Source organism: Mobula birostris, chromosome 8 (assembly GCF_030028105.1).
Source record: "Mobula birostris isolate sMobBir1 chromosome 8, sMobBir1.hap1, whole genome shotgun sequence".
NCBI classification, from domain to species: Eukaryota; Metazoa; Chordata; class Chondrichthyes; order Myliobatiformes; family Myliobatidae; genus Mobula; species Mobula birostris.
Window position 1 is genome coordinate 99,085,858 of NC_092377.1, and position 21,698 is coordinate 99,107,555.

At 40.3% G+C, this 21,698-nt stretch overlaps 1 protein-coding gene across 4 annotated transcripts in view; it reads right to left on the bottom strand.

The window, feature by feature from the left end:
• The window catches only part of map3k4 (mitogen-activated protein kinase kinase kinase 4), a 217,038-nt gene that overhangs the window by 97,360 nt on the left and 97,980 nt on the right, over nucleotides 1–21,698 (bottom strand). For all 4 annotated transcript variants that reach the window (XM_072265759.1, XM_072265760.1, XM_072265758.1 and 1 more), the window contains exon 3: nucleotides 10,748–12,129. In XM_072265759.1, the coding sequence (XP_072121860.1) occupies nucleotides 10,748–12,129 (1,382 nt within the window). The remainder of the gene's footprint in view (nucleotides 1–10,747; nucleotides 12,130–21,698) is intronic.

Here is a 21,698-nt window from a genome sequence, read left to right on the forward strand (position 1 = left end):
GCTGACGGTGGGATCTGAAGGAGACGGGATTGCAGGGTATTGTTGGGGGAAGGGGAGACGGGAGTCACAACAGCAGCACATAAAGACCCGGCCTGGAGTCCAAGTTATATATTGTTCAGGGAATAATGACAAGAAGAAATTTTATTTCCCACAAAAATATTCAATAAAACATAAAAATATACAGCATCAAACAAACTGAATCAAACACATGGTAAATGATTTATTGGAATAAATGTAGAACGTCACTGTTACTATAACACTTCAGTAACTTGTCTTTGTTTATTTAAAACATATACAGTGGTAGTTCCGACACTATTTTTTTCAGTAAGATGCCGCACAGACACACCATGATCAAGCTTCTGCAATAACTCCACTTTCTGCGTTATTGATAGAGAAGATTCCTTCTCTTTTTCTCATTATTACCCATAGGGGTATCTGCAGCTCTTTTTGACATTTACACAGTGAAATTAAACACAAAGTCAACAGTGAACACAAAATATCAGCGAACAGCAAATGTACGTGTAACCAGTACGAGCGCTGAGCCACAACTGCCGTCTGGTGGCCTCTGCTAGTGCTGCCACGTCACACCTGAGTAATGTCAGCTGTTGGCGAAAAAAACTTTGGTTTTCGGAGCTTTTTGGATTTCAGAATTTCGGATAAAGGAATGTGCACCTGTATTTAGACTGTTTCCAAACAGTGAGTAATTAAATACATAAAATAACCACTATTAAAATTTATAATTGCATCAAAACGATGCTTCTATTCTACAACAATAGAATACATCTTCCAGCTATAATTTATGACGTGCAAAAATCCGGGAACGAAATACAGCAATAATGGCAAATTGCCTCCAATCAGCAATTCTCTCATTTCAAATTTAAAAAACTTGTGCATTTGAGGACAAGGAGATTCACTCTTTCAAGACAGCCATTTAGGTATGTTCACATCGGTTACTGAACTCAACTACTGTACTTGCTATAAGAAACTGTTCTGAATGTGTATCTCCTAACTAAGATAACTTTGACTTTTATCCCAGGTCCAAAGCAGAGAGCCCCCCTCTTTAAAACTGTTGTAATTAGCTTGCCAACATGTTTGAGTGACCAGACATGAACAATACCAAGAAGGTTCAGTGAAAAGTTTGTTCCCAAAGGCATCAAAGAAATGCAGATGTCACACTTGCGCCAAGGTTTCCAATCATAAGTAATGCCACTCCCTGCCAAGATACACAAACATTTTATCCCAGGCCCCCTGACCCAGCTGAAAAAAGACCAAATCCAAAATTTACAGGCATGCTTCTGGCTTTCAAAAACTTCAAAAAAAAACAATTTCAAAATTAACTCTTAAAATTTTCAAAAATTATTTAAAAGACTGAAGAAAACAAAAACCATAATGAAAAGTAGACTACCTTTATTCCTACCATTATTCCTTGCAACTCCATTCAAATATTGTCTTATTGTTCCAAGTACAGAACAACATCTCATTCATATTCGACCCGGGTAGTCTACTATCTAATTGTATTTTCATATTTCAGTAACCCTCCCTCTGCTTCTCCCTCTCCCAAGTCCCAATCCCGGTTTCAATTCCCTCTCCCACTCACTGTACCTGCCCTCTTTGTTATTAGGTGGGGGAGGGCAAGAGAAGATTTCACAGTTTCATCACCCTCTGACTAAAGAAATTCCTCCTCATTTCTGTTCTCTATGGCCGTCCCTCTATTCTGAGGGTGTGCTCTTTGGTCCTAGACTCTCCCACTTTAGGAAACATCCTCTCCATGCCCACTATCTGTGCCTTTCAATTTTCGATAGGTTTCGATGAGATCACACCTCATTCTTCTAAACTCCAATGAGTACAGGCCCTCAAAGTATCATTTCCATAATCATTCTTATGAAACTCCTCTGGACCATGTCCAAAGCCAGGACATCCTTTCTTAGATAAAGGGCCAAAAACTGCTCACAATACTCCAACTGCACTCCAGCCAGTGCCTTATAAAGCTTCAGCATTACATCCTTGCTCTTATATTCTAGTCTACTCAAAATGAATGCTAAGATTGCATTTGCTTTCCTTACCACCAACTCATTCTGACAGCTTTCAGGGAATCCTACATGAGGACTCTCAAGTACCTTTGCAACTCTGATTTTTGAATTTTCTCCCCATTTAAAAAAAGTCTGTCTTTCTTCCTTCTACCAAAGTGCATGACCATACACTTCCTATACTGTATTCCAACTCTTTGTTCATTCTGCTAATCTGTGGAAATATTTCTGAAGACTCCCTACTTCAACACTACCGGTACCTTCTACCCATCTTTGTATTGCCTGTAAACTTGGCTACAAAGCCATAAATTGCATCATTTAAATCACTGACATGTAACATAAAAAGACGCGGTCTCAACATGGACCCCTGTGTAACGTCATGAGTCATTTGCATCCAACCAGAAAAGGCCCCCTTTATTCCCACTCTTTGCCTTTTGCCCGTCAGCCAATCTTCTATGCATGCTAGTATCTTTCCGTTAATACCACATGGTCTCATCCTGTTAAAGCAGCATCATGTGCAGCACCTTGTCAAAGGCCTTCTGAAAATCCAAATCAACAACATCTACTGACTCTTCTTTGTCTGTCCTGCCTGCTATTTCCTCAAGGCACTCCAACAGATAATCAAGCAAGATTTTCCCTTTGAGGAAATCTTGCTGACTTTGGCTTATTTTATCACGTGCCTCCAAGAACCCTGAAACCTCATCCTTAATAATGGACTCCAGCATCGTACCAACCACTGAAATCAGGTTAACTGGCCTATAATTTCCTGTCTTTTGCTTCCCAAATGACATTTGCAATAGTGCAAAATGTGGAAAAAAATGAGGTCAGGGGTTTGGTTTGAGAGTGTGGGGTTGGGTGGGTAGGATTTGTTTGGGATAGCTGGGATGGTGTTTGGGTGCGTGGGGCAATGCTTCCGATGGAGTAAAATCAGGGTGAATATGAGGATAAAGGTGTAAACAAGATTATCTAGTCAATGTACGAATGCAAGCAGTTGGAGATCAAAAACATAAGATAAAAAACAGATTTGCAAAATGCAGTAAACACACAGCAAAGAATAAAAGCAACAGCTGGGAGACAAGATAGGCCTGTTTGCATGATACTAATGAACTTGCGCAGTCAATTCAAAAGCATCATCTGATATCTGAGACAGAGAAAGTGGAAGTCCCTTCTTTCAAATAAGCAGTAGGTAAAGAAAAAAAAAAATCAGGAAAATGGTGTTGTAGTAAAATTTAGGCTTAAGATACAACAAACCATATGATCCACGTAAATTTTCAAGACCCACCGTGGGAGGCTGGAATATCTTGCACACACCATCTGCGGCCTCATTCACACTTTTATGATGAATATAGCATATATATGTAGCATTTTAATAGTATACACAAACACTACAGCCCAATCTCTTCATTTTAACGCTCCAAAACTCAGGGAAACTTTAATTACAAGAGTAGAGACTCTTTTGAATTACTGGGAATTTGAAAGGTAATGCTACAGAATACCCAGCCACTCAATATCAAATGTCATTTCTACACACCTGCAGCTCGCTCTCACACACACACACACACACACACACACACACACACACACAAAGGCTGCTGGCAGTTTGACACAAAGCCTCTACTGATATCACATTAACAATTTCTCAGAAAACTGCACTCTTGTCTTTGGTAACTACTTCATTAGCTTTTTTTTCCCCCCATGCAATGTAACCCAATTTCTATTTCAGTTCGTGTTCCAATGCAAGCAACAAACTGGCAGAGGAATTCAATGAGTCAGGCAGCATTCAGCTAAAGGGCCTCGAACTAAAACGTCAACAATCCATTTCCCTCCACAGATGCTGCCTGACCTGCTGAGTATTTCCAGCAGTTTATATTTTCACTCCAGATTCCAGTATCTGCACTCTCTTATGTGTCCATCAACAGTTGCTGTTGTTTTCATGATTGCTACAAAATATTTAAACCCTCTTGGACATCATTTCACTTAAATCTGCAATACTCTAAAATGAATCACATTCTGAACAGCTTTTAAGGAGATAAATGTTACTAGTTTGAGAGCCATTACACAGATTAAAATACTTAATAGTTACTATAACATTAAATTTTCAGCTATTTTCAATCAAAACATTTGATTAACTTTCTTAATCCGTAGAAATGAAGAAGAAAATGATGCTGTCTAAAAAAAGTCAATGTGCTTGTTTTCCCTTTTGACCTGATACGACTATGTTCAGAGCTTTACCAGATGTATCCTCACTTGCATTATTTTTGGGTAATATGTGCAAGCTACTGAGGTAGGAATGGCTAGGTCCTCAGCAAGGGCCTCAAGAGCTATATACTTGGTAGCAAGATGACCCTCTCTCTACTTTTGTCCATTCAATTAATAGAGGCTATTCTGATGACCATCTATTGGGAACTTGAAAGTCAAAACATTCTAAACAAATCTACAGTTGCTCACTTTTTTTTAAAAAATACCGTACAATGAACTTCATGCGACAGAAATTACAGGGAAAAAAAACAAGCAAAACATAAAAACAAATGCACCAATATGCTAGCTACTTGACTTAAGAGTTCTCAAAGATTAACAATCACACAGTCATCTACATACTTGCTACCTGATGAAAAGATAGCCACAGCTTGCACATTTCACACAGCCCCAAAAATAAATGTGGTATATCTCCAATAATCTAAATACCCTTAGAAAAAAATTACTGAACTACTTTCAGCACTTCTCAGATCAAAATAAAGATCTAAATAAAAATTTCTGAAACCTAACACCTTAAATCCTGTATTCATCACCCTTTTCGATTTGGCCCCATGCTACACTTCAACTCATCCCATTAACTCAGGGATTCCCAACCTTTTTTGTAGTGCGGACCGGTTTAACATTGACAATATTCTTGCGGACCGGCTGACTGGGGGGGTGGGTAGGGTTGCCAACGGATAAGAGTAGCAGTCAAATACATTGGGTTTACCCCTGGAAAGAATACAATGACCATGAAGCTTTGCGCGGGCTCCAGCGTGCATGCGTGACTTGTGCATGCGTGTATGTGCCGATTTTTTTCCTACAAATTGTTTTTGGCGATTCTGTTCGGGGTGGGGGGTGTTAATCACGACCGGAATATAGGTGATAAGTGGCAAATAAACCCTTTCAGAAACAAAATTGAGTGCATCTAACGAACTTAATATTAAAAACGTAGCACATATTTTCCTCGCATGAATATAGTGATAAGTCAATTATCAGGGGAGGACAGGGGAGCTTGAAGTAAGTGTGGAACGAACTTCCAGTAGAAGTGGTAGAGGCAAGTTGGATACTATCATTTAAAGAAAAATTGGATAGGTATCTGGGCAGGAAAGGAATGGAGGGCTGTGGGCTGAGTGCAGATCAGTGGGACTAAGTGAGGGTAGCGTTCGGCACGGACTAGAAGGGCAGAGACGGCCTGTTTCCATGCTGTAATTGTTATATGGTTATATAGGTCAATAGTATCATAACATTTTAAGTAACGTTTGGATATTAAACACACAGCACATATTTTCCCCATATGAATACATAAAATCATTGCAACACACCAATATCGCTGCATCAGTGGGAGCCCTGTGCTTGCTTTCCTGCAACAAGACCGTCCTATCGAGGGGTGATGGGAGACAGCGATACTCGAAGGGGGTTCCTTATGTCCAGTCTATTCTGCAATTTAGTTTTCATTGCATTCATTGCAGAGATATGTTGGAAATGGAAGCAACGTTTTCAGTGCTTTCGTGGCTACCTCAGGATATTTAGCCTTGACTTTGATCCAGAATGCCGGCAGAGATGTTATGTCAAACATACTTCTCAGCCCACCGTCATTTGCAAGCTTGAGGAATTGACCTCCTTCCCGCGCTGACATGGATGATGCATGGGTCACGACCTCGCATGCGTAATGACCTCGCGTGCGTTCAAGCTCAACAGTGTGTGACAGGGAATGAGGAAAGGTGCAACTGACTCATATCGCCAAATCATATCGTTTCCTCGTGGCCCAGTAGCTCATGCTTTGCGGCCCGGTACCGGTCCGCGGCCCAGTGGTTGGGGACCGCTGCATTAACTGCAATTTTGCCCTATCATCTGCCTGTCCACCCTCACAGTCTCACTACACACTGCTTCGATTTGTATACCAACTAACCAACCTCAGTCCTATTATTCTGGTTCTCACTCCCCTGCCAAATTAGTTGAGACCCTCCCCCACAGTTCTAGCAAACCTGCCCACAGGGATATTGCTCCCCCTCAGGTTCAGATGTAATCGGTCCTTTTTGTACAGGTCATACCTTTTCCAAAACAGATCCCAGTGATCCAGAAACCTGCAACCCTGACACCCTGCATCACTTCCTCAGACACTCATTCATCTGTACTATCATCCTATTCCTGCCCTGACGAGCACATGGTACCAGGACTACTCCAGAGGTTACATCCTTGGATGTTCTGCTCTTCAGGTTCTTCCTTAGCTCCCTATTTCTTACTGCACAGGACCTCTTCCCCATTTCTACCCATGTCACTGGTGTCAATGTGCACCACAACCTCTAGCTTTTCACTCTCCCTCTCGAGAATCTTCTGCCTACAACCGCTCTAAGACATCCTGGACAGTAGCACCTGTGAGGCAACACACCATGCTGGCATCTCTTTCACTGTCACAAAATCTGTATGTTTCCCTGTCACTATCATTTTGCCTGACTCTACCCTTCTTTGCTGAGCCTTAGAGCCAGCCACAGCCCCACTGGCCTGGCTGCAGCTACAGTGCCCTGATAGGTCATTTCCCCCTCCCCCAGTAGTATCCAAAGGGTTATACTTGCGGCTGATGAGAATAGCTGCAGTGGAACCCTCTATTGACTGCTTAATTTTCCTAGTGGTCACCCATCTATTACCTGAAGCCTGCATTCTGACTGTGACCACCTTAGTAAAAGTCTCACCTCAGAGGTTTTCAGTCTTCTAGATGATTTTGAGTACATCCAGTTCCAGTTCCTTGACTGTGTCAGTCAGGAGCTGAAGCTGGGTGAACTTCCTGCAGGTATAGTCATCAGGGAGACTGTCAGGTACCCTGAAACCCCACATCTCACAAGAGGAGCATTCCACTGCCTGAACGAGCATTCTGTCTACATTTGTTATATCTCTAACTTCTCAAGCTGAAGCTCAACCCTGCTGAAGCCTGACAGCTCCGCCTACACCTCACTTCTTTTTAATCGTCCCCTGCTGAGTGCCTAAGAGATCACTATAATTACAGCCCTCCGAAAAACTACAAAAGGCTCATTTTAAACTTCACACTGCCTTACCAATGAATGACTTTTTGCAATGACTGCAGCCCACTGCAGGGATGGTTCCATCCCTCTTCTAAAAATCTTCCAACCTTCAAAGATAAGCACTGCTTTTTCCCTAGCTTTGAGCATCACTGATTTCTGCTAAAATTCAACTTTCTAAACTTGCCCTGAAATTCATTCACCAATAACCTGCCAAGTCTATTCTCAGTCTGAAATCCATCAGAACCATTTAACTCTGGGTCTTATTACAGCCTTGTTCCAAACGTGGACACAAAAACTGAAATCCAGGTTTGATGCATTTTATCCACATGAGATCAGGAAACCCCAGTAAAAGCCAAGTCAATGGGAACCAAGGAATATGCACCATTAGGAGAAACTATAATCAGGAGGAAGTAAAATATCCCATGCTCCTAAGAGCAGAAAGTTCTCCTCGTAAGAGCAGAAAGTTCTCCTCGGTCTCCAAGCTCTTGGTTTTACTCAGTCAACTGTTAATTTAGTTAATTTCTAAACATTAGTTAATTTAGTTAATTTCTAAACATTATCTGATCATTTTCACATTTGCGTTTGTGCATTTATGAATGGCCACGTGCATAATGACTGCCACATTTCCTATACTGCAGAATAACTTTCAATGCTTTGAAATACTCTGGAAGAGACATGAAAGATGGCTTTTGATGGCACATTCTCCACTTGCTCGGATGAGAAAAGTTTCAACTCCATTCACGAAGCTCATCAGCAACTACAGTGAAGCAGCCATCTTGACTACAACCCTAACTGTCACGGTTGCAATGCTCACCTTCAAGATGCAGTCCAGTAACTTGACAAGGTCTCAAACGTATCTCAGAGAATTGTGGCCTTTGCCACTGAGGAAGAAACAGGTAGTGGGTACAGAGGAATGTAATCATCAACAAACTGTTTCTCAAGCCACATTTCATCCTGATATGGAAGCACATCTTCTCTTCTTTACCACTGAGTCCACAACCTGAGAGTCCTACCTAACAGCAAAGTCAATATGACATTCTCCACATTTGCTTTGCTGGGGGTTGGGGGTGGGTAAGGCTGGTCGTAGAGGTAAATACCATAGAGGCGTTTGAAAGTATCTTTGACAAATGAGAGGATATGGACTTCTACAGGGAAGGAGAGACAAGTTTAGTTATGTGTGTATTGCTAGTTTAATTAGCTTGCAACAACACTGTGGGCCAAAGGGACAGTTCCTGTGCTATGCTATTCCATGTTCTACATTCTACAGGATAACAGCCATAGCACAAGGGGACATCATGAAGTTTATTACTTCTTTGCTAGCTCCTAGTACAGCAAGGGTTCAAAAAAAAGTGGCTCACTATCAACTGTACAGGACAATCAAGGTTAGGAAACAAATATTAACTTTGTCAGTGATGCTTGTAATCATATACAAAAAAAAACCTTCATTTCTTTATTTAATCATACCTAAACCATTCCCTAGCACCAGCTCACACTCTCACGTCCCCAAACTAGGGTGTCCTCCAACAGGTTAAATCCGCTGCTTGTGGCAGACCAATTTGGAGTTGACACCACTGTTCTTGAGACGGATCAACTGGTTCAGTGGTGTCACACTTAACGTCAGTGAGATCAAAGTACTGATTGTGGACTTTAGGAAAGGGAAGTTGGGAGAACATACACCAGCCCTCATTGAGTACGTGAGCAGGTTTAAATTCTTCGGTGTCAGTATCTCACAGAATCTATCCAGGGCCCACGAAGAAGCCAAGACGGTGGTTCTATTTTATTAGAAGTTTGAGGAGGTCTCCAAAGACTCGTGCACATTTCTATAGATGTACAATAGAGAGCTTTCCAGCTGGTTGCATCACAGCCTGGTACGAAGGCTCCAAAGCACAGGATCGCAAGAGGCTATACAGCAGGGGTTCCCAATTTGGGGTCCACAAACCCCTCAGTTAATGGTAGCAGTCCAATGCATAATAAAAAAAAAAGGTTGTGAACTCCTGCTATAGAAGGTTGTAGACTCAGCCTGCACCATTCACAGGGACAATACTCCTCACCATTGAGCTCATCTTCAAAAGGCATACCTCAAAACGGCAGCATCTGTTACTAAGGATCCTCACAATTCAGGGCATGCCTCTTTTCATTATTAGCATCAAGGAGGAGGTGCAGGAGACTGAGGATCCACACTCAATGATTTAGAAACAACTTTTTTCCCTCCGCCATCAGGTTTCTGAATAGCCCATTAAACACTATATTGTTTTTCCTTTTTTGCACTAGTTTATAATTTATAGTAATTTTATGCCTTTGCACTGTACTGTTGCCACAAACCAACAAACCTCATATTATAAGTCAGTGATAATAAACTTGATTCTGACACTGAATGTCATTGGTACTATGCATGTCTGTTGCAGAGCTCCTTTTGACCGCGAATCGGTAGACAGCAGTAGGTCACACAAAATCACCAACTCAAGCAAAGAACTAACTTGCTTTGCGTGAATCTTCCATTTCAAGTTACCAGATGGTAGCTAGAATTGTTAAAATATGATGCTTCTAAAATGTTCTGACATTTAGAACCATCCAAAATCTTAAAAAAAAACTTTTGAAAAGACAACTGAAAAAAAAATTACAATTGAACCATTCAAGAGTACATTGAATTTGGCAACTTTATTTACTACCATTGCTGCAGTTCCCTCCAAACTATCCCTCAAAGGGAATGCTGTTCTGCTGCCAGAACTTATTGCAGCTTGTTCAACTGGATTTTCCTCTGCAGCTGGTTAGGAATTATCACACTGAACGCACTTGCTCAGCTCCATAAGCAGCCCTGAATCAGAGGAGAGTCTGGAAAGTGATCAGGAACAGGTCTTGTGTATTTGCACGTGCATACAAAAAGGGTAAAGGTAGTTTTGGCATACAAATAATGACAGCTTACAAGAAACTTCCATGTTGCCAGTAAAAAAAAAAAATTCACCCTCTACAGATCCAAGTCAGTGGTTGAAGTATTGAAAACTGGATTATGCCTTTTAATCACAGAGACAGCAGCACTGTGGGACAAGATTGTTGCACTATATGGAGGAAAGCTGCTGGTTCCATTATACCAGATTTAAACAACTTCGCCTGTAGCACTTAAAAGCAAAGCAAATTATACTTGCTCAAAATATATTCTGTAGTTCAGAGACAGCTGAATTCCTCAGAGTGAGGCCCTACATACATGTTTCAGTTTAGCAACTAGGAAAGATGTTACCTCCACATCTTTCCTTTTGGTCTTCCCTCATCTCTCATTCTTTGCTTCTCTTTCTTTCTTGGCTTCCACACTTGCATAAAACTGTTAAACTTAACTTCTAGTTTTGTCAAAAACTACCTCAAATGTTAGCTCAATTTCCTCTTGTCCCTATTGCAATGCCAAGTGGAAGTATTTCATGGAAAGGTGAACATTTAAGGACAAAAATAAGCGAAAGCATTCAGAGTTCTTACCTCCAGTGTACTAACATCTTTTTCCAGTGCTACTCGTGCCCTTTGCAGAGATCCATCCATTAACTTGTGAAGCCTCATTATTAGCTTCCGTAGTCCCATTTGTTTCAGTGCTTTATCAACAAAAGGTCTATAAATAGACATCTGACAATTCCTGTTGAAACCAGCATCAGGTGGGCAATCAGAGGACAGATTTCCCATTAAGGACGTTTCGTCTTCAGATACAGACCTCTCAAACCTCTTTGGGAAAATATCCAAAGGATGAAAGTGAACATGTACCCCTTCTTTATGCCTATGAGAACTATGCTCCCTGTCATTTTCTGACCCAGTAACTTCATCTTCATGACCTCTCTGCTCTTCATTATCCAATGGGCAAGGCTGTAAGCAATTCTTGCCATCACCTCCTTCCTCATCTGTGTCATTTGCTCCAGAAGGACGAGGAGATGGGATTTCAAACACTGGCCAGCCAATGTTTGGCAATTTCTCAATGCCCAATACAGTTCTCATCAAGTTCAATTTCTGGTTCAGATCCTTAGTTATATTTAACCATAAGCACAGTGCCTGCACTCTGCTCTGAAAGTCTTTTGCAGCATACCTCTCATAGTCCTTTTGGAGGGCCTGCAATGATGGGTAAAGTGCTTCCACAGACTCTAGCAGCTCCATAATACTTTTCACCTGCTCACATGCTATCCTCTGACACTGAAGATGCTCCTGATAATCACTCTGACCAAAGAAGTGCATTCCTGAAGTCCGAATACAATCAGTCTTCTGTTCAAAAATGTCATCCACTCCAGCAGCATCAGCATAACCACCACCTTTACTTTGACCGAGGCTTCCATAATTTACTTTGAAGTTCAATATATCATTAATAATGTCAGGGACCGCCTGGCGTGCTGTATACAGGTAAACATCTTGATCACTTATGCTACGACTTGCATGCCAAGCTTGCAGCTCCAGCCAGATAAGTTCATTTGTTCTGCTCCCCCATTCGTATGAGGTATTTTCCTGTCCTCTCTGTTCTTTCTCCTTTCGCTTAGAAACTGAGGTAAGCTTAAGTAGTAATCGCAATGTTTCAAAGAATTTCAGACGGTCAGCCGGACAATCCGTTCTGGAAGTCTGCCGTGTGGGTCTACTAAGGGGCACTGAGACAGGAGGGTTGGGGTTACTGCAGCCAAGGCAGAGGTAAGGCTTGTTGGGAATTGAAGTCTTTGTGGAGGACCCAGTAATCGGATCCAGCATAAATGCACATTGCACTGTTTTCTTGTGGTCTCTTTCTGTCGTTCGCATATTGGACCGCAGCTTCCTTTCTTGCTTGTCAGTGAATACTGCCACATTTTCAATCGTCTTGTCTTTCGGTGTTGGATGCTTTGGTATGGTTACCTTTTCTGAAATTTAAAAAAAGAGAAATTACTGAGGAATCTCCTCAATCCCAAATGGAAGCAGACATACTGTACATCCCATTGAGAAAAGTACAGCTCCTTTCTCCTCAGGCTCAGGACAAACGCTCCATTTTCCATGAGAGGACTATGAATGAATAACAACACAATAGGGTGGCTCAGACATGCACAATTCACACAATTATATGGAACATTATTATTCAATCAAAAATTATTAATGGTATTAACAATCTTGCTAAAAAGCAATATATTCTCAAAATCTACACTATCAACTCATGTCCTCTTAATATTATGCTAAGAATTTTGCTGTTAAAACCAAAATCCTTCAAAGAATATATGAAATAAAACAAAAGCATATATTGCATAAATAGTGGAAATTAGAAGTTGAAAAGATATCCAGCTCATGACTGAAAAATGAAGATTACTAAATTCTTGACAGGTAATTGTTGACATCATTAACGAGATACAGCCTTTCAATTTAGAAATTTTCTCTTAAATTTCATCAGTTTTAAACCTGACTCAAATATGAAATCTTCACTTGAAGCTAAATATTCCAACTGACAATCACTTTAAAAATAACAGATGGCTCCGCAGAGTTCTTAGACCCAGGGAATAAACACAGCAAACTGGAATGATCTGCTATACTTCATTTGAAACATTTATTGAAAAGTGGAATTATCAACCTGTTGCGAAATATAAAATAATACGCTTCACACTTTATGGATTTGTTTGCCTGCTTGTTACAACAAGTTTTTCTAAAGGATCTTCTTTTAACATTTTGAATTTCACAGTATTTTTTTTCCAGAGACACAGCATGGTAACAAACCCTTCAGCCCAATAAGCCTACGTCGCTAAATTACATCCATGTGTCCAATTAACCTACTAACCTGTACGTCAATGGGCTGTGGAGGAAACCAGAGCACCCAGAGGAAACCCACACGGCTATGAGGAGAACGTACAAACTTCTTACAGATAGCGGTGAGAATTGAACCTGAGTCGCTGGCTCTGCAATAGCATTATGCTAACTGCTACGCTACTGTGCTGTATGAAATCACATTCCTTTAATAATTCTGGAGCTCAAAAGTGGCAAAGGTTTATTGAGAAAATAAAAAGACAAAGAAATGAAGACCCAACGTGATATATTATCACATTCATAAGAAGTTTTTCCCCATCCTCTCTCCCCTTTGTCCTTTTATTCACAAACTGAGGTAACCTAAGGTGTGTTAGTCTGCATTACACAATTTTCTATTTGAATAGAAGGCAATGATGTGGTCTGCACAGAAGTGTGCATTGGCTGCTGAATTTCTCCAGAAACTCTAGAATGAACTGACTGAAAAACAAGTCAGTTTTGAGAAGATTATAATGCAACTATGTAAAAATGAATGTGCACTTCTGTAAAGCAATTGAATATTATGGACTGGATCCTATTCCACTGTGCTTAGTGTACATTTATTTCCTCAGTATTCTTTTGGAAGACAGCAGCAATGCTTCGTATTGCCAGAGAGAAGATACTTCTTCATGAAGACTAAAATGGATCAAGGGGAGATAGGTCACAAAAGCTATAGCAAGTTGTGGGTACACTGATATTTAATGATGATACTATATTGAAGCTGACCAATTTAACTGAATCAAATTCTTCTATTTATAGTGCTAGATAAATCTCTAATACACGTCAAAGAAAATGAAATCCTCCATTTAGCATCATCTCCCAAACAAGCAAATAGAAACAAAACAATGAAGATTGGTCAACAGAGTCAAGATGCCTTGATTCATTTTTGATGGGGGAGGGGAGTAAAGAGTTTACTTTACACCAGCAATGAATTTTAAGGCTCAATGGACCATCACTCATCCCAGTTTATACTGTGTACACCATCCTATTCCAAAATCCAGAAAACCAACCTGCTATCAACCTCTCTTATAATGAGTTGCTGCCTAAAAATTCACTGGTGACATTTTTGCACTTAATTATAATTTCATGGACATACATGAAACCCTGCTGGTTTCCTTGGCTGTGCAAGTCGAGGGAAGATACACCAGTTCTGCCAAACCCGTGAGATTGAAACGGCTCTTCTCCCCAAATCCCACTTTGTGTAGATGCTGTGTAATTTGCAATCCTGTTACAACTTGGTGCCAAGAAATGACAGACAACACACTGTGTACGATTAAAGGAATTCAATTTATGAATCTTAAGTAAAGGGTTAGTAAAGCAAAGAAAAAACAAAAAGGGCTCATTATAATTAAACAATTAAATGTACACCAGTTGGAGCTCAATTCACCAATCCTCAGTCAATCTCGCTGCCCAGCTCCATTGAATCATGATCTCCCCACCAGGTCATATCCTAGAACCGGTTCTCTCCAGCGTCTTCTCTCTTCATCTCTTGCCGATAAAAAAAATCCCAGCTCATGCTCCAAAGTATCCGTTCTCTCCAACCATAACACAAACACTGCTTCTACAGAAAGACTATTATGTTAGCAGTGAAATCTTTCCCAGGGTGTTACATACACATAGAACGCTGCACAACTGCAACCTCAGAGTATGCGAAAATCATATGAAGATCAAGTAAACCTGAATCTATATAGCACAGATGCTATTGTAAATCCCTCCTGACAGGATATTAGAATGCATTTCAAACTACCACATCTTGCCTTCAGATGTGCTTTGAACTAATCTACAATCATCACAGAACAGAACTGTAATAAAATTCATAAGGATTTTGACCTTAAAAATGTTAGTTTAAAAGCTGATGACATTTTTGTGCATTCTACCAAGAAACAAAACAAAAAAAAAGCCGAGGTTAGTCAAAATAATGAAACTCAGATGACACACAGCTTTTGTCAAATTGGGACCTGTGAATGCTCGTATGCACACAGACGTACAACACATTTTTAAGCCAGTGGGATTTTGTAACATGGTAACACCTCAACAGTTCTAGAATCTAATGTCACACTGAGTACCAGGATTTATTGAAAATCTAATTACCCCTCTTTGGATTTAAATACAATCTATTGTATTTACATAGATTGTACTTAAATTGAGAGTAAGGTGATTCATAGCTCGATTCTCAGTGAGAGAGCACAAGCCCTTAAAAGATACACCTGCAAATTAATTCTTCCATATAAACTGTTTCATGCTCCAATCTTAAAGCTTTCTTTTAGAAATTAGACACTGCTTTTAGTTTAAAACTAAAAGCTTTTCAAATATTTCAGGGGGCAAAAATAATGGAGAATTTCCTGGCCGAAAGCACCAAGCACTTAAAATAAACTTTGTAGCAGCAGCAGTACTTATCTTGAGAAGGTTCTATCCTAATAAGGTGCACAAAGCTTCATGCTAACCCTGTCAACATGAAATTCATGTGATGAGAAAGTGGAGGGAGAGGGGAAGAGATCAAAACCTTGGAGGAAAAAGATTCTAACAGAATTTAGTTACTAAGGCAAATTCCTGTCAGTGTCAAGATGTGCATTTATGGATAGGTCTATAAAATTCATGCCGAGTATAACTGGCCAGTTGGTGGCGCAGTGACATCAGTGCCGGACTCCGGAGCGGAGGTTCCTGAGTTTGAACCCAGTCGGGCCGCTCCCGGACACGCTTTCCATCCGGCCGGGTTGAGTGTCGAGCTCTCAACTCGACCTCGTTAAAAAAAACTGTGCTATGAGAAGGACGTGGGGAACCACTCACAGAATCTTTCCTGCAAGACAACCACTTGAAAAGAAGTGGTCACTGAGGCTCTGGCAGAGTATGGCACACAAAAAAAAACTTACAAGGGTTTCAATTACAAGTAGTGAGAAGTGACGCTTGGTGGACATTGATTTCTTTGGTTCCTCCATCTCACTGGACCCTCTGTCCCCTACTATTTCTGGAAGATTATTTATGTCCTCCTTAGTGAAGACAGAACCAAAGTAATTATTCAATTGGTCTGCCATGTCCTTGCTCCCCATAATCAATTCACCTGTTTCTGTCTGCAGGGGACCTACATTTGTCTTTACCAGTCTTTTCCTTTTCACATATCTATAAAAGCTTTTACAGTCCGTTTTTATGTTTCCTGCCAGTTTTCTCTCATAATCTTTTTTCCCCTTCCTAATTAAGCCCTTTGTCCTCCTCTGCTGAACTCTGAATTTCTCCCAGTCCTCAGGTGATCCACTTTCTCTGGCTAATTTGTATGCTTCTTCTTTGGAATTGATACTATCCCTAATTTCTCTTGTCAGCCACGGGTGCACTACCTTCCTTGATTTATTCTTTTGCCAAACTGGGATGAACAATTGTTGTAGTTCATCCATGCAACCTTTAAATGCTTGCCATTGCATATCCACCGTCAATCCTTTAAGTGTCATTTGCCAGTCTATCTTAGCTAATTCACCTCTCATACCTTCAAAGTTACCCCGCTTTAAGTTCAGAACCTTTGTTTCTGAATTAACTATGTCACTCTCCATCTTAATGAAGAATTCCACCATATTATGGTCACTCTTACCCAAGGGGCCTCTCACGACAAGATTGCTAATTAACCCTTCCTCATTGCTCAAAACCCAGTCCAGAATAGCCTGCTCTCTAGTTGGTTCCTCGACATGTTGGTTCAAAAAACCATCCCGCATACATTCCAAGAAATCCTCTTCCTCAGCACCTTTACCAATTTGGTTCACCCAATCTACATGTAGATTGAAGTCACCCATTATAACTGCTGTTCCTTTATTGCACACATTTCGAATTTCCTGTTTAATACCATCTCCGACCTCACTACTACTGTTAGGTGGCCTGTACACAACTCCCACCAGCGTCTTCTGCCCCTTAGTGTTACGCAGCTCTACCCATATCGATTCCACATCTTCTCGGCTTATGTCCTTCCTTTCTATTGCGTTAATCTCTTCTTTAACCAGCAACGCCACCCCACCTCCCCTTCCTTCATGTCTATCCCTCCTGAATATTGAATATCCCTGAACGTTGAGCTCCCATCCCTGGTCACCCTGGAGCCATGTCTCTGTGATCCCAACTATATCATAATCATTAATAACAATCTGCACTTTCAATTCATCCACCTTATTACAAAAGTGCAGATTGTTATTAATGATATAGACATGAAGGAAGGGGAGGTGGGGTGGCGTTGCTGGTTAAAGAAGAGATTAACGCAATAGAAAGGCATGGGTTTGTGCAGGGGGGTTAGGTCTTACAAACATGATTCAGCTTTATTTAAGGTAATGACAAAAGTACTTGATGAGAGTAGGGCAAAGGATTTGTCTACGTGGATTTTAGTATGGCATTTGCCAAGGATTCTCAAGGCAGACAGGACAAGAAATTAGCTTCAATGATAAACTATAATTGGGTTGCCCAGAGAAGACAAGAGGGCAATGGTGGAAGGGTGTCATTCTGGCTGGAAGAACAATGGCAGTGGCATTCATAGGGGTCAGTGCTGAGCTCCCTGTCGTTTGTGAGATATACAAACGAATTGGATGAAAATGTAGACAGTGGGTTAGTCATAATGATTGGAGCTGTTCACAATGTAGAGGGCTGCCAAAAGATACAGCAAAGTATAGAATAGTTACAAATATGGGAAGAGAAATGGCAAGAGGTTTAATCTGAACAAGCACTGAGATGGTGCACTTTGGGAGGTCAAATGCGAAAGGAAATTATAATGTACAGTTACTATAAAAAGTACTCACCACCATTGGAAATTTTCATGTTGTATTGTTTTGCTATATTGAATCAAGAGTGGATTTAATTTGGCTTTTTTAAAAACACCAATCAACAGAAAACAGATCTCTACAAAGTGATCTAAATTAATTACAAATATAAAACACAAAATAAATGATTGCATAAATATTCATCCCCTTTAATATGACACACCAAATCATCACTGGTACAGCCAAACACGAAATGCTGCCTGGCCTGCTGAGTTCCTCCAGCATTTTGTGTGTTGCTTGGATTTTCAGCACCTGCTGATTTTCTCTTGTTTGTGACTGGTTTTATAAGTCACATAATTAGTTAAGTGGAAATCACCGTGTGCAGTCAAGGTGTTTCAATTAATTGTAGTAAAAATACACCTGTATCTGGAAGGCCCAACTGCTGGTGAGTCAGTATCTCGGCAAAAACTGCACCATGAAGACAAAAGAGCACTTCAAGCAACTTCACAAAAAGGTTATCGAAAAGTACAAGTCAGGAGATGGATACACAGATTGTCCTCAAAAACTGAGTGACTGTGCAAGAAGGAGACTAGTGAGGGAGGCCACCAAGAGACCTATGACAACTCTGGAGGAGTTATATGCTTCAGAAGCTGAGATGGGAGAGACTGTGCATACAACTGTTGCCCGGGTGCTTCACCAATCGCAGCTTTCTGGGAGAATGGCAAAGAGAAAGCCACTGTTGAAAAAAAGCATACATGAAATCCTGGCTAGAGTTTGCCAGAAAGCATGTGAGAGACTCTAAAGTCAGCTGGAAGAAGATTCTTTAATCTGATGAAACCAAAATTGAGCTTTTTGGTCATCAGACTAAACGCTATGTTTGGCATAAGCCAAACACCACACATCATCAAAAACACACCATCCCTACTGTGAAGCATGGTGGTGGCTGCATCATGCTGTAGGGATGCTTCACTGCAGCAGGCTCCGGAAGGCTTGAGAAGGTAGAGAGTAAAATTAATGCACCAAAATACAGGGAAATTCTGGAGGAAAATCTGATGCAGTCTGCAAGAGAACTGCAACTCGGGAGAAGATTTGTTTTCCAGCAAGATAATTTTCAAGCATTAAGCCAAAGCTACACAGGAAAGGCTTAAAAACAGCAAAGTTATTGTCCAGGAGTGGACAAGTCATAGTCCAGACCTCAATCCAATTGAGAATTTATGGCTGGACTTGAGAAGGACTGGTCCCTCACAATCCCCATGCAATCTGTCAGAGCTTGAGCACTTTTGTAAAGAAGAATGGGGGAAAAAAATGCAGTGACCAGATGTTCAAAGCTGATAGAGACCTATCCTCACAGACTCAAGGCTATAATTGCTGCCAAAGGTGCATCTACTAAATACTGACTTGAAGGGGGTGAATACTTATGCAATCAACTATTTTGTTCTTTATAATTAGTTTAGATCACTTTGTAGAGATTAGTTTTCACTTTAACATGAAAGAGTCTTTTTCTGTTGATCAGTGTCATAAAAGAACAAATTAAATCCACTGTGATTCAATGTTGTAAAACAATAAAACATGAAAACTTCCGGGGGGGGGGGGGGGAGAGATACTTTTTATATGCACTCTATGTAATGGCAGGACCCTTGATAGCATTGATGTACAGAGAGATTTTGGGGTCCAAGTGCATAGCTCAAGGAAAGTGGCCACACAGTTTGTTCAGACGTTAGGTAGCATATGTCATGTTTAACTTCAATAGTTGGGGGTTATGAGTGTAAGAGAAAGGAAGTTATGTTGCAGCAATATGAACTTTAGTTAGGCTGTATTTGGAGTATCATTACCAGAAAGATGTGGAAACTTTGCAAATGGTGTAGAAATAATAAAGCAGTCTATGTATATTGAACTTGTTTTCATCTCTGTACACAATGATTGACTCTTTATTTTGAGACTATGATCCCTGGTTCTGGACTCCTCTTCTCTGATACCAGCAAGTCCCACAGGAATTTTTGTATATTTTAATGAGATAACCTCTCATTCTTCTAAGTACTGGACAGGTTGCATAAATGTCCCCCATACAACATACCCACTACACCAGAAATCAATGTGGTGAACTTTAGCAGCAATCCCTCAATTGCAATTGCGAGACGAAATATTACACAGTATACGATATGCATCCTCATCCAGGCTCCATATAATATTGCTGGCAACACTCCGATGGAAAGGTGAATTAAACAATTAAGTTTTTTTTTATCCATTTGGAAGTACTGCATTAGCCTGGGTTTAAGTGAAAGTGAATGCAGCCAAGATGCTGCAGTTGCTCAAGAGGTGTGGACTCAATCTTCATCATCACCAGTTTAAATACGATTTCCTCAATAAACTACAACTTCTATGCTGTAAACAGGTTTCCGGCGTGCTATCGTGGCTGATTAAATTAAAAAATGGAAAAGGGAAATGCATTTCAATTAGAGGGTTATAAATTTAAACATCTGATCAGATCATTTCATTACTCCTGAGTTGAGAACTAGGCCGTTAAACACAGATAGTCCTGCCTACTTGAATTCTTTTTTGAATTTTGGCTTTTATAAACTGCTTAAAATACCAGGAACTGATTTTATTCATGCTAGACCTACTGCACTGGACAATAACTTACAAATCAAGTGTGAATTCATCATTTGAAACAACTAATTCCATTATAGTGTTACCTATTGTTGGCAAAATTTCAGACGGTGATGAGGAGGCATACAGCAGCAAGACAGATCAGCTGGTTGAGTATAACCATCTTGTAATCAACACCAGTAAGACCAAGGAACTGACTGTGGACTTTAGAAAAGGGAATCAAAGGAACACACACCAGTCCTCATCAAGGAATCAGCAGTGGAAAGGGTGAACAGTTTCAAGTTCCTGGGTGTCAACTTCTCTAAAGATCTATCTGGGCCCAACATATTAATGCAATTGCAAAGAAAGCACAACAGTGGCTATATTTCATCAGAAGTTTGAGAACACTTGGTATGTCACCAAAGACACTTGCAAACTTCTACAAATGTATCATGGAGAGTATTCTACCTGGTTGCATCACCGTCTAGTATGGTGAAGCCATTGCACAGTATGGGAAAAAGCTGCAGGAAGTTGTAAACACAGCCAGCTCTCTCATGAGCACTAGACTCCCCAGCAGAGGACACCTTCAAAAGGCAATGCCTCAAAAAAAAAGCAGCATTCATCATTGAGGAACCCCATCATGCACTCTTACCATTGCTACCATCAAGGAGGTGGTACAGGAGCTTAAGACACCTACTCAATGTTTCAGGAACACCCTCCTCCTACAGATTTCTGAATGGACAATGAATCCATAAACACTACTTCTTCACTTTTTTCCTCTCTTTCTGCACAACTTCAGTAATTTATAGTTTTTTTATTATGTATTGCAATGTACAGCTGTTGCAAAACAACAAATTTCTCAGCATATGCCTGTGATATTAAACCTGATTTTGATTTGGATTCAGAACAATTCTGCGAATGAAAGATTATTGTTATAAAGATGTTTGGTGAAGCAGAGCTTGTTCTTCAAAGAGCACAGATGACTAAGAGGAAATTTAATCAGATTAAAGATCAATAAGGTGTTTCCATGAAACAAATAGATACATGCCTAAAGGATGAATATCTAGAAGGTATAAATTTAATTGCTTTGATAAAAGAGCTAAAGATAATTTGAGAAAATTCTTAACATGACTAGTGATTAACATTTGGAATGCAGGCTACCTATAGATAATGAGCTGGTTCCATTTTCACAGCCGTCCTGAAAAGCAATTTTGTGCCCAAGTCAGAAAATACACTAAAATCAATCAATGGGGTTACTCCATAGTATTGTAATGGATAAATCGAAGTACACAAGACTGACAGAAGAGAATAACTTCAAAAACAGGAGCGAGCAAACTCGTTCCTCTTCATAGCACCACACA